At 41.6% G+C, this 13616-nt stretch overlaps 1 protein-coding gene across 9 annotated transcripts in view; it reads left to right on the forward strand.

The window, feature by feature from the left end:
* The window catches only part of LOC124551035 (speckle-type POZ protein-like), a 115122-nt gene that overhangs the window by 43813 nt on the left and 57693 nt on the right, over positions 1 to 13616 (forward strand). For 7 of the 9 annotated variants that reach the window (XM_047125895.1, XM_047125891.1, XM_047125893.1 and 4 more), the window contains one exon: positions 3288 to 4454. In XM_047125895.1, the coding sequence (XP_046981851.1) occupies positions 3288 to 4454 (1167 nt within the window). The remainder of the gene's footprint in view (positions 1 to 3287; positions 4455 to 13616) is intronic. The other 2 variants (XM_047125896.1, XM_047125897.1) reach the window with 1 other exon arrangement.

A 13616-nucleotide genomic window follows, 5' to 3' on the forward strand; every position in this document is an offset into this window, starting at 1 on the left:
AAGAGATCCTTCATATGTAGTACTGTGGGAAGCACCCCATGCCATACTCTTCAATAGTTTGTAAGAGTGCAGATATAAAGGTAGTGTTCAGTACAAATCGCAATATAAATAAAGAATCAAGATAGCTTAAGGCCAGGAAATGAGACACTAAAAAATGAGTTTTGCTGTTAATACAGCAAAATATCTGAAGATGACCATAAGAGAGATGATATAAAATGCAGACTGTCTATAGCAAGAAAAGCATTTCTAGAAGAAGAGAAAAACGAAAAGGAAAAGAAAACATCAAATATGAATTTTTGCTAGAAAGTCTTTTCTGAATTGATTTTTAGGGAGTCTAGTCTCTTACACAAGCTAAAAAGGGTCGATGAGCAGTTTGAGCAACCAGAGAAGAAATGTGGTGCAACTGTTTGTAATTTTGTTACTTTTACAATTGTGTAGCTTTCTTTTCTTTTTATTAATTATATGGTCTTCTGGCACTGATCCATGTTGTTACACAAGCACTTCCAAAGTTTGTTTTTTGAAATGGCCAAGAAGATAAAATTATACTTCATAGAACAAAAGTGTCAGTTATCATTATCAGTTATGGTGAACCATGACGTGCAGGGTGTAACTAAAGTCCGGGAACACTATGTTATTTATTGCACGAGAACTAAGCATTGTACAGATGTTGTGCATATTGCAATTTGAAGAGAATCTCTGAAAGTTTTTTACAAATGTTCCATATGTGAACCATGAGTGACCCAGCAGATGTCAATACAGTAATCGAATACTTGCCATACCCGTCCCAGCATGGCATTTTCACTGTGGCACTCATTTCCCATATTCTCTCCCGGAGCTCTGCTACGTCATGTGGTAGGAGGCAGTACATACACCCAATCTTTATTGTGTCCCCAAAGAAAAAGTCACACGGAGTGAGATCTGGCGATCGGGGAGGCCATTTCATGAAACAACTGTCCCCTTCTGTAGCACTGCCAATCCATTGATGCGGCAGCTCCGTGCTCAGGTATCCACGAACTTCACGATTAAAATGGGGTGGAGCACACTGTCATTGGGGCCATTTAGAGTTCACGGGATGCACAATGCACCGATTTCTTTCTACTCCTTATGAATGTGTCTCTTACGCGATCCACATTCACTTCACTCACACCGGGATGTCCGCTTCTCTTTGCTGGGCACAAGCAACCCATCATAACGAATTTATTGTGCCAGTGGTAAATGGCCTTCCTTGTTGGTGGCTTCTTACTGTACCTGGTTTTAAACATTCGTCAATCTCCAACACACAGAAATCCCACTCTGCACCTGAAATCGCCATGTTTGCGACTAGTGCTGACTGATATCTGTACAATGTTTTGTTCTTTTGCAGTAAATAATCGAAAGTGCTGCTGGACTTCATGTACACCATATACAGGGCGTTTCAAAAAGAAAGAGCAGATTTCAAACATTTATTTCTCAAAAACTACAAATGATAGAAACACAATTCCAACGGTCCTTCACTCAATATGAGTACCAAATGTTACACAACAAATATCAAAACTGTACCTCAATATGAGCACCATTTGTTACACGACAAATATCAAACCGGTATCTCATTTCTTGCCACACACGACGCAACTGGTCTTTAGTTACCGAATTCACGGCCGCAACAATTCGATGTCGTACCTCTTGAAGAGTAGCGGGCATAGGTGGGACATAAACACAGTCCTTTATGTACCCCCACAAATAAAAATCGCAGGGAGTAAGGTCTGGTGACCTGGGAGGCCACAGACGATGACATTGATCTTGTGCTCCTGCTCTTCCAATCCACCGTCCTGGAATGGTGTTATTTAGGTACCGTCGTACAGGTTCAGAGAAGTGTGGTGGGGCGCCATCTTGCATGAAGATGAAGTGATTTGAATCTTCCTGAAGTTGAGGAAATAGCCAGTTTTCTAACATGTCCAGGTAAATGGTTCCTGTGATAGTTTTCTCCATGAAAAAGAAAGGTCCATAAACTTTGTTTACCGAAATTGCACAAAAGACGTTAACCTTTGGTGAGTCTCTTTCATGTTGAATAACGTCCCTCGGAGTTTCACTCGCCCAAATTCGTACGTTATGCCGATTAACTTTACCAGAAATGTGAAACGTTGATTCATCTGAAAAAATTAATCGTTCGGCAAAATTGTCCTCTTCCATGTCCTGTAGAATTGCAGTTGAAAATTCGAACCTTTTGTTGTGGTCGTCAGGACGCAATGCTTGCAATAACTGCAGTTTGTACGGCTTCATGTGCAGACGGTTACTCAGAACGCGCCATACCGTTGTTTTAGACATGTTTAGTTCGTGACTTGCCCGTGCCGTGGATTTTCTAGGGCTCCTTTCGTAAGCTGCACGGACACGCTCGACATTTTCATCCGATGTGCGTGGACGACCCGTGCTTTTTCGCTTGCAGATGCAACCATCTTCTACGAATCTGTGATGCCACTCATAAATTTGCTTATGACGAGGCGGCTGTTTGTTGAATTGACGGCGGAATGCACGTTGCACACCAACAATGGACTCTAACTTTGCAAATTGCAGCACACAAAATGATCGTTCCTGTGGTGTCGTCGCCATTTTCCTACAAACAAACGCCAGCGCCACTGCGGATTTGCATGGAACTTCTGCGCGGACCATTGAAAAACTTTGAACCTTTCTCTGACAAGAAACGTTTGAATTGTGTTTCTATCATTTGTAGTTTTTGAGAAATAAATGTTTGAAATCTGCTCTTTCTTTTTGAAACGCCCTGTATTTATAAATGCCTTTATAGCAAATACATCAATTGCCTATACAGACACTACAATGTTTGAATAATGAGTCACTGTGTCATGGGTGGTATGACTGCACAATCCATTGCAGAGTAAAGATATGCAACAGCCCAAGACTCGAATGTCAACTTTTTATCATTGCCGAGTTAGCTCACAAGTTGCATGTGTTGATATTTTTCGGCGAATGGAAGATTGTAGTATTTGACAGCACAGTTATCTTTGGGCAGATGTTAATTTATTTGACAAAAGTTGTGAAATAAGTAGACTAATGTGGAATTTCATAAATATATTCCATCTGAGAAGACACAGTGTGGCCCTAAGAAATACAAGCAAATATAACACACAGATATGTCCTACCCACCCTACTCATCTGGTGGTACTTCTAACAACCCTGTTTCCAAAGCAGCCATGTAAACCTGCTGTTAACGTGTCTTCCAACTATGTGCAGTCATGATATTATGGTTTTTCCTTCAGTATGTTGGCTGCTACTGTATTCTGCACTAATGACAGGTTTATCCGTTTCAGGTGCCACGCGTCAACCAACATGTTCCCATTAGCGCAAAGTCCACAATTTCCGCAGGCTCATTCATTTGGTAATGCAAGTTTGACGTCGGTATCCGCGGTGCCATTGTCACCTGTTGTGGAAGGTACAATATGTCAACCACCAATGATCACCGCAAGCAGGTGCAATAATGTGTCAGCTGCAGGCATTACAAGATTTGAGAAAGAAAAAGTTGTTTACACCTGGACAGTTACGGGCATAAAGAACTGGCCCGAGGACGTGAGCAGCATAGCATCTACTTCTTTCCGTCACCCAAATTCGAGCGAGTGGTGCATGGTGCTGTCGAAGAAAGGCAACGAGTTACATCTCTGTTTCTGGTTGAAAGTAAGCAAGGAACCTGCCAAAGCAAACCTGAAAGCTACACTTTCTTTAGGTGGAGACGAGAAACGCGAAGTGTATCCGCCGTTGTACTGTACACTTAAAGGGGGTGAGAAGTCAGCACCAAAGTCTATCAGTGACACCTTTCCCATTACAGATGGTTACAGGAATGTGGGTGACAGATTGACATTCGAGTGCGAGGTGGAGATTATGTGCATTGTGTGGGACGAGTTGCCAAGCGCTTCTGCTCTGGAGACTGAGCCCGGCCTCGCTAGAGACTTCGGTAACTTGTTGGAGTCCCAAGATTTTTCAGACTTCATTCTGCAAGCTGGAGATGTCAAATTCAAAGCGCACAAGGCAGTGCTGTCCACCCGCAGCCCTGTCTTTGCCAGAATGTTGCAGCAGGATATGAAGGAAGCACAAGAAAACTGCGTCTACATCGAGGGCGTGGAACCGGGTGTGGTGGCAGAGGCACTGCGTTACATGTATACAGGCCGCGCGCCGGCACTGTGCGATATGGCCCGGGGCTTGCTAGTGTTTGCAGACCGTTACGACCTGTGTGAGCTAAAGAGCCAGTGCGAGGTGGAGCTGGCGAGGCGCCTCACCATAGACAATGCTGCCAATTCTGCAGTCTTTGCTGTGGTCAACTCATGTGATGCCCTACTCAAGGCTTCTGTAGCTTTCATAAAGCGGCATATTGAAGAGGTGATGGGCACTACAGGCTGGAAGGATGCCCTCCACAGCGACCCTGACTCTGTCGAAAAGATCAGTCAACTCATCGCAGCTGGTTCCCAGAGGTAACTATCAGTGTAACAATCAGTACTTACTGTGTGTACTGGTGCTTAGTAAGTCAATTATTTTAATGGGTCTCATAGTGGCTGTTCGTCCTTGTCTAGTGGGTGATCAAGCCAAGTACAATTTTTGAATCGGTCAATAAATGGCACATAATCAGTCCTTAATCACATGTACCGTAGACAACATTATACTCAATCTTTATCACTTTTTTGTATAAACTTAACAGTTACACAAATTAGAAGTAATCTTTCAGATAACAAAATGTTACACGTATATTAGAGGTGTCCCAAAAATATTGTGACAAACTTCTAATGGAGGGGGGTCATGTTGTGAGGATTGATAATCATATAGCAACCTGTGGGCACAGATGTCAGAGGTAACTGGTAGCAGAAGTCCAATATTGGAAAGGAAATGAGTCACTGGGAAGATGTATCGGGCGTAATGAGTACACATGGTTTACAATATGAACATGGCTCAAAATGTTAAAACAGATGTTCGAAGTTTGCACCACACATGCCAGACAGACGTAGCATTGACTGCCAGACATACTTAACACACCAGGAGTTTCTTTGGTTGTACCAGCTGTACTGACAATCCTTGGGAAGAGATGCATTTCAGACTCCACAGGATCGCAATTGATGGGAGATTTCATAGCTCCCCAAAAGAGATATAAATATTGGAATTAATCTGGGAAGCTTGGGCATAGGGAACTGGTCCACCATGCCCAATCCATTCATGTGGGACTCACCTATTCAGATAACTACACGAATTACCATCTACAATGAGCAAGTATCATATTGGAACCCACATGCTGCACCTCATATTTTCAGGAACATCTTTAAGCAAGCTGCAAAGAACCATTTCCAGAAAGGTATTACACTTCGCGTTGGTCTAGTGCAGGGCTTCACAACATACATGCTCGCGGAGCAAGCTGTGAGTAGCAAGGCGCGAGCACGGAGCAGTGCGAGCACGCTACCCCCATTACCGGACCAGAGCGGAGAGTGGGGAGAGTCATGTGGGGCACACAACAGCTGCCACCAGTCAATGTAAATCCACGGCCACCTGCAGGGATATCACTCACGAATTATTACTGCCACAAATGAAACAAATAAAGGAGAATGTACACGTGCCACATAATTTTATTTGCTTAGTGTATGCCTCTACATTCGTATTAATTTGTGAACTGTTACACAATAAAAGGTGTCACTGAAGTGTGGGATTCTCGGTTATCTTGTACTTTTTGCTCTTTACAATTGTGTCTAATGTTCGGAGTAATTGTTCTTGTGCATTGTAGGCGCAGCATGCAGTTTAAATTTTGATCAGACAATGCGTTTCTCAGGCGCGTCTTGTTACATTTCATTGCAGAGAACAGTTGTTCACCAACATACGTGGAACCCAACATTGATATTATTGTAGCCGCCAGTTCGTGCAAACGAGGAAATCTATCCTGAGGGAAGTGTCTGTAGAATTCCAAAATGTTTTTCTTGTTCTGAAATTTGTCTCTGTATTCTCTGTCACACTGCAGGTCAATAATTTCTTGCTGCAGCTCAGGACGAATCTCTTAAATATTCGCTGAATATGGAGAGAACAGATCAAAATCACTGTCCAGTGCTGTCAGATCTTGAAAGCGTTGATCAAATTCTTCCTTAAGGGCAACTAAACTATGTGAATAACGTTCACAGTCTTTGTGAACATCTTGCATGGATGATAATTTAGGAAAATGAGCTCGATTTCCTGTTTCCAGCTGACTCGCCCAAAGTGTCAATTTCATTTTAAAAGCTCGTATTCGATCTATAAAATGAGTAATTAGCAGATCTTTACCTTGTAGTGAAATGTTCAAAGCATTCAGATGGCTAGTTAAATCTGCTAAGAACGCGAGATCACATTTCCATGAAGGGTATTTCAATTCAGGAACACACATGTTATTTATTTCCATGAACATATTTATCTCATCTAATAGGCAAAAAAATCGATTTAATAATTCGCCACGACTAAGCCAGCGGACCTCGCTGTAATAAAGCAGGCTACCATACTGGCTTTCTACATCCTCAAGAAAGCTTTTTAATTGCCTGTGTTGTAGCCCATGCTTCCTTATACAATTGGTTGTATGAACAACAACACTCATCACATTTTTTAGAGTGATAATCTTTGCACATAAGTTTTCCTGGTGGATCACGCAGTGAACGCCTCTTATTTATTTCGGCACGGTCAGTTTTTGCATTTTCTTCTTCAACAGCGCAACGAAACCTGATTTTTTTCCCCTGTCATCGCTGGTGCACCGTCTGTAGACACTGAAACTAAAGAATTCCACGACAATCCTATATTTTCAACACTTTCTTCAACACTACTTAAAATATCACCTCCGGTTGTAGTGTCCTTCATGGCTACTACATCGAGGAGCTCCTCCCTCACCTGAAGATCTCCATTAACACCACTAATAAATATGTCAAGCTGTGCTGTTCCAGTGATATCAACACTTTCATCCAGAGCTAGAGAATACAGATATTTGCAAGCTGGCTCTGGACGTCGTCTACCATCTCCTGTATGCAACGCATAATGGTCATGTTATATAATGGCACAATCCGAAACTGTTCAACTTGAGATGGACACAAATGTTCCGCTGCAACTACCAAACATTCTTTTATTAAATCGCCATCAGTGAAGGGGTGCAGGGATTTTGCTAAAAGCAAAGCAATTTTGTAACTCACTCTGAGAGCTGCCTCAATTGATTTTTCTTCGTCGTCCAGATCTTCTTCGGATAGCTTCCTTTTAAGTTTAATAACTTCCTGTGCACGATCTGGTCCATCACATTTTCCACTTCCGTAGTCTTTCGCATGGTGCGACGTGTAATGTCGCTGCAAATTAAATTTCCTAAAAGAATTCAGCGTTTTGTGACATACTAAACATTTTGCAACACCATCTTTTTCTGTAAACAGATACAATTCCTCCTAATGGGGGTTGAACTGCGAAAGCATGGTTGTGGTTACACAATGGCGACTTGACATGATTCTTAACGAGCGAAGTGACTGTTAGAGCTGATCGTAGTACTTTAAAGTTACACAGTCGGCGCAAATTCAATAGGCATGCTGCGGCCCTATTCAAACGTGCACGCGCGTTTCCCCTCCCTCCCTACTCCGTGACGTTGCACCTGCTCGCGAGCACGTGCCTCAGCAGACGCGAGTACCCGCGCTCAAAACTGGCCAGTTGCTAAGCCCTGGTCTAGTGGGATGGTAAAAGGTACTGCCCAACTAAGCAGTTGCCGAATGAACTTGCCCACACAGTAAGTGTGAAGCGATATTGCGCCACCTGGTGCCACATATTGTTGGGGTTGTTTTCTACTCACAAATGCGGATTGTTGTAGATTGAATACGCTATCCTCAGCGAATGTGGCCTCATTAGTGAACAACACGTAAGCTGGGAAATTCACATTTCGTCCACTTTGTGCCAGAAACCACTGGGCAAAACGCATAAGTGCGGGGCGGTCATCAGCATTCAATAACTGCACCCCTTGGAGATGAAAGGCATGTAAGGACTCAGTGTTAAAACACGCTGGACACTACCAAGAGACATTATTAAGTTCGAGGTAATGGCCTGAATGTTGGCACTTGGATCAGTCTCCACAGCATCAGACACACTGTCTTCCCCAATGACTGAATGCACCGATTGTGGCCAGTTCTCATTAGCCCTGCTGCTACTTAATGACTCGTAGTCACAGAAAGCTCAGTGCAAATGAGCAAAGAAACTGTGCTGCAGTTGATGTCTGTCTGGTATATGTTCTCAATAAATGCATCCGGTAGCTCATCCATTGTGCTCATCTATTTCACACACTAAGTGCAGGTCTGCAAGCTCCCCGTTTCTGTAATGATCGTGCTGCTCGTATACTGGCTAGCACTCCAGTGAGGAAATGTCACATTCTGCTCCAGTACTCCCGGGTACAGCACCACCTAGCGGTATAAGACAATGTTTGCAGACACAGAGGTCTATGCACTTATGAGTCATGTTGTCAGTCACCTCACTTAGAGTTTGTCATGACAGTGCTGGGACACCTTGTATATAAAAGTGAGACATCCATCATTAAGCCATCAATACACAATATTGTGTCAGAAGTCCTAGTGTAAAAGTCTTGCATGGTATTCTTGCACACTTGGGGTTTTGGGAAGATGCTATGGATTGATGCCATCTTAATATGATATGTCTTGTATATATAAATGCTTTATAATAGGTGTGATAACTATTTCACTTTTGTGTTTTTATCTGACAGATTCTGACAATGACTTAAAGCTGAAACTCATAAAATTCTAAATTTTTTTTAATTAAAAAAAAGACAAAAACAGTCTATTACAAAGTCTGAATTAGTCAGTTTTACATTTTGACTGCATGTACATTCCTCTTTTAATATATGCTGTTTAATGAGACTCAGGGTTTTATTTAAGCACTTTTAACATCGATGTGTAAAACAGTTGCTCTACATTTACTTGTTCCCACAGTTACTTGCTCTTCCCTTGTTTTCATTTGTGATAAGCTAGCCACAGTACTCTGCAGGCCACTATGAGGTGTGTGGTGTAGGGTACGTACCATTGTTTATTAGGGTTTCTTTCCAGTCCATTCACTTGTGAATCACGAGAAGAATGTTTGTCTGAACGCCTCTTTGTGTGCAGTAATTATTCTAATTTTATCCTCACAATCCCTGTGTGAGTGATAGGTAAGGGATTGCAGTACCATATATACTTGAATAATCTGCGCATGTTTTTTCCCCGTATTTAAGGACGAAAAACTGGGATGCGTAGATTATTCGAAACGAGGTTGCTGCTGATCCACCTCCAACAATAGATCCAATTATATTATTGCATTGTTGAAGCCTCAGTCTGTGACAATGTCTTCAAACTTTCAAACTTGTTAATTATGGCTACAAGTTCTCATTATCGCTTGTACAGTGCTAAAGAAAAACTGAAAATTATTGAAGAAGCAGAGACCATTGGAAATTGTGCAATGGGAAGAAAGTACAATGTGAGCGAGAGGTGTATTCACGACTGGCGAAAAAACAAAAACACGGCTTCAAGAAACTAACAGTCATCAGCAGGCATTTCACGGCCAAAAAGCGAAGCATCCAGAGCTCGAAAAAAAGGCTCTGCTATTATGTAGACGAGAAGTGACAGTACAGATGTGCAGTGATGAGTGAAATGTGCCAACATAAAGCATTGGCTTTAGCCAAAGAACTACGCATTATCAGTTTTGAAGCTAGCTGGGACTGGCTATCAAGATTTTTCAGCCAAAATGGATTAAGATTCCGGAGGAAAACTACCATTGATCAGTGGCTTCCAGGCAATTACAAGGAAAAAAAATAGTGCATTTTCATCATTAAATGATAAATCTGCGATGCGAACAATCCGGTCCCTTCTTCTTGTCGAGTTGTGCCACAAACTCCTCTTCTCCACTATTCTATTCATTACCTCCTCATTAGTTACGTGATCTACCCATCTAATCTTCAGCATTCTTCTGTAGCACCACATTTCGAAAGCTTTTATTCTCTTCTTATCCAAACTATCGTCCATGTTTCACTTCCATACATGGCTACACTCCGTACAAATACTTTCAGAAACGACCATCATCAGTTATTTTGCTCCCCAAATAGCAAAACTCCTTTACTACTTTAAGTGTCTCATTTCCTAATCTAATTCCCTCAGCATCACCCGACTTAATTCAACTACATTCCATGATCCTCGTTTTGCTTTTGTTGATGTTCATCTTATATCCTCCTTTCAAGACACTGTCCATTCCGTTCAACTGCTCTTCCAAGTCCTTTGCTGTCTCTGACAGAATTACAATGTCATTGGCAAACCTCAAAGTTTTTATTTCTTCTCCATGGACTTCAATACCTACTCCGAATTTTTCTTTTGTTTCCTTTACTGCTTGCTCAATATACAAATTGAATAACATCGGGGAGAGGCTACAACCCTGTCTCACTCCCTTCCAACCACTGCTTCCCTTTCATGCCCCTCGTCTCTTATAACTGCCATCTGGTTTCTGTACAAATTGTAAATAGCCTTCCGCTCCCTGTATTTTACCCCTGCCACCTTTAGAATTTGAAAGAGAGTATTCCAGTCAACACTGTCAAAAGCTTTCTCTAAGTCTACAAATGCTAGAAACGTAGGTTTGCCTTTCCTTAATCTAGCTTCTAAGATAAGTCGTAGAGTCAGTATTGCCTCACGTGTTCCAATGTTTCTACGGAATCCAAACTGATCTTCCCCGAGGTCGACTTCTACTAGTTTTTCCATTCATCTGTAAAGAATTTGCATTGTTATTTTGCAGCTGTGACTTATTAAACTGATAGTTCGGTAATTTTCACATCTGCCAGCACCTGCCTTCTTTGGGATTAGAATTATTATATTCTTCGCCTGTCTCATACATATTGCTCACCAGATGGTAGAGTTTTGTCATGACTGGCTCTCCCAAGGCCGTCAGTAGTTCTAATGGAATGTTGTCTACTCCAGGGGCCTTGTTTCGACTCAGGTCTTTCAGTGCTCTGTCAAACTCTTCACGCAGTATTGTATCCCTCATTTCATCTTCATCTACATCCTCTTCCATTTCCATAATATTGTCCTCAAGTACATCGCCCTTGTATTGACCCTCTGTATACTCCTTCCACCTTTCTGCTTTCCCTTCTTTGCTTAGAACTGGGTTTCCATCTGAGCTCTTGATATTTAATACAAGTGGTTCTCTTTTCTCCAAAGGTCTCCTTAATTTTCCTGTAGGCAGTATCTATCTTACCCCTAGTGAGATAAGCCTCTACATCCTTACATTTGTCCTCTAGCCATCCCTGCTTAGCAGTTTTGCACTTCCTGTCGATCTCATTTTTGAGACATTTGTATTCCTTTTTGCCTGCTTTATTTACTGCATTTTTATATTTTATCCTTTCATCAATTAAATTCAATATTTTTTCTGTTACCCACGGATTTCTACCAGCCCTTGTCTTTTTACCTACTTGATCCTCTGCTGCCTTCACTACTTCATCCCTCAGATCTACCCACTCTTCTTCTACTGTATTTCTTTCCCCCTTTCATGTCAATTGTTCCCTTATGCTCTCCCTGAAACGCTCTACAACCTCTTGTTTAGTCAGTTTATTAAGGTCCCATCTCCTTAATATCCCACCTGTTTGCAGTTTCTTCAGTTTTAATCTACAGTTCATAACCAATAGATTGTGGTCAGAGTCCACATCTGCACCTGGAAATGCCTTACAATTTAAAACCTGCTTCCTAAATCTCTGTCTTACCATTATATAATCTATCTGATGCCTTTTAGTATCTCCTGGGTTCTTCCATGTATACAACCTTCTTTCATGATTCTTGAACCAAGTGTTAGCTATGATTAATTTATGCTCTGTGCAAAATTCTACCGGACGGCTTCCTCTTTCATTTCTAACCCCCAATCCATATTCACCTACTATGTTTCCTTCTCTCCCTTTTCCTACTCTCGAATTCCATTCACCCATGACTATTAAATTTTCGTCTCCCTTCACTACCTGAGTAATTTCTTTTATCTCATCATACATTTCATCAATTTCTTCATCATCTGCAGAGCTAGTTGGCATATAAACTTGTACTACTGTAGTAGGCGTGGGCTTCGTGTCTACCTTGGCCACAATAATGTGTTCACTATGCTGTTTGTAGTAGCTTACCTGCACTCCTTTTTTTTTTTTATTCAGTATTAAACCTACTCCTGCATTACCCCTATTTGATTTTGTATTTATAACCCTGTATTCACCTGACCAAAAGTCTTGTTCCTCCTGCCACCGAACTTCACTAATTCCCACTATATCTAACTTTAACCTATCCATTTCCCTTTTTAAATTTGCTAACCTACCTGCCCAATTAAGGGATCTGACATTCCACGCTCCGATCCGTAGAACACCAGTTTCCTTTCTCCTGATAACATCTTCCTGAGTAGTCCCTGCTCAGAGATCCGAATGCGGGACTATTTTACCTCCGGAATATTTTACCCAAGAGGACGCCATCATCATTTAACCATACAGTTAAGCTGCATGCCCTCAGGAAAAATTACGGCTGTAGTTTCCCCTTGCTTTCAGCCGTTCGCAGTACCAGCACAGCAAGGCCGTTTTGGTTAGTGTTACAAGGCCAGATCAGTCAATCATCCAGACTGTTGCCCCCTGCTACTACTGAAAAGGCTGCTGCCCCTCTTTAGAAACCACACGTTTGTTTGGCCTCTCAACAGACACCCCTCCGTTGTGGTTGCACCTACGGTACGGCCATCTGCCAGGTATAATACTTATTTCATTCATCTATTCAGTGGTTCGAGGATCAAATTGGCACGATTCTCCTGGATTTTCCTTTGTAAACGCACATTTGTCAACAGTGTTTCAGTTCCTGTTTCAGTCACTAGGGACTGGACACTAACTTTGGTGCCATTATCAGCCTTTATACAACCGGAATTTCTTTTGGTTTTTTTAAAGATCGTTCGACAATATTCTGCTTTGTTAGACACTGAAGGCTTCATGCATTGCTCTCGTGACAGCTAAATGTGTTTCATTCAGCATCTCTGTCTATAGCCCTATGCTTTGTTTTACACCTATTGGGCAATAATGTCCATTTCTTTAGAAGTTCCTTTACAGTGACTGTAAACAATCTTGAGCCATAGTTCCTCTACATGCTCCTGCCCTGTGCTGACAGTTTAAAGTTACTCAGATATGACACAACTGATTTTTTACCTATTTCACTGAACACACACACACATATATGCTTCTGCTTGTTTTATTTGTCCTTTGTGCTGATACCAGTTTCGATGTTGAACTGTGCTTTATTTTCAAAGAATTTTCTTGAGAATTTATTGTACTTACTAGCGATTCATCAAGAACATTTAAACATTTAATGACACTATGTGAGCATGGAAGTAGTTGCCAGGGAGTAACTGATGAAACCATAAGCAAATTCCTTTTTAACAAATGGTGATATATTCACTTTAATGGTGCCTAAAGAATATTTTTTATTTATTTTTAAAGAAACAGATTTAAAATTATAATCAGAAAGCACCCACTAAATATCAAGTTACAATTTATTCAGAGGCAGAAACAAACAAATCTTTGACTGTATGAGCTTTCGGGCTGAGAACCTTGCTGCTCCCTTTTGACACGGCCGTAGTTACGACCGCTC

The sequence above is a fragment of the Schistocerca americana genome, chromosome 9 (assembly GCF_021461395.2).
Source record: "Schistocerca americana isolate TAMUIC-IGC-003095 chromosome 9, iqSchAmer2.1, whole genome shotgun sequence".
Taxonomy (NCBI): domain Eukaryota; kingdom Metazoa; phylum Arthropoda; class Insecta; order Orthoptera; family Acrididae; genus Schistocerca; species Schistocerca americana.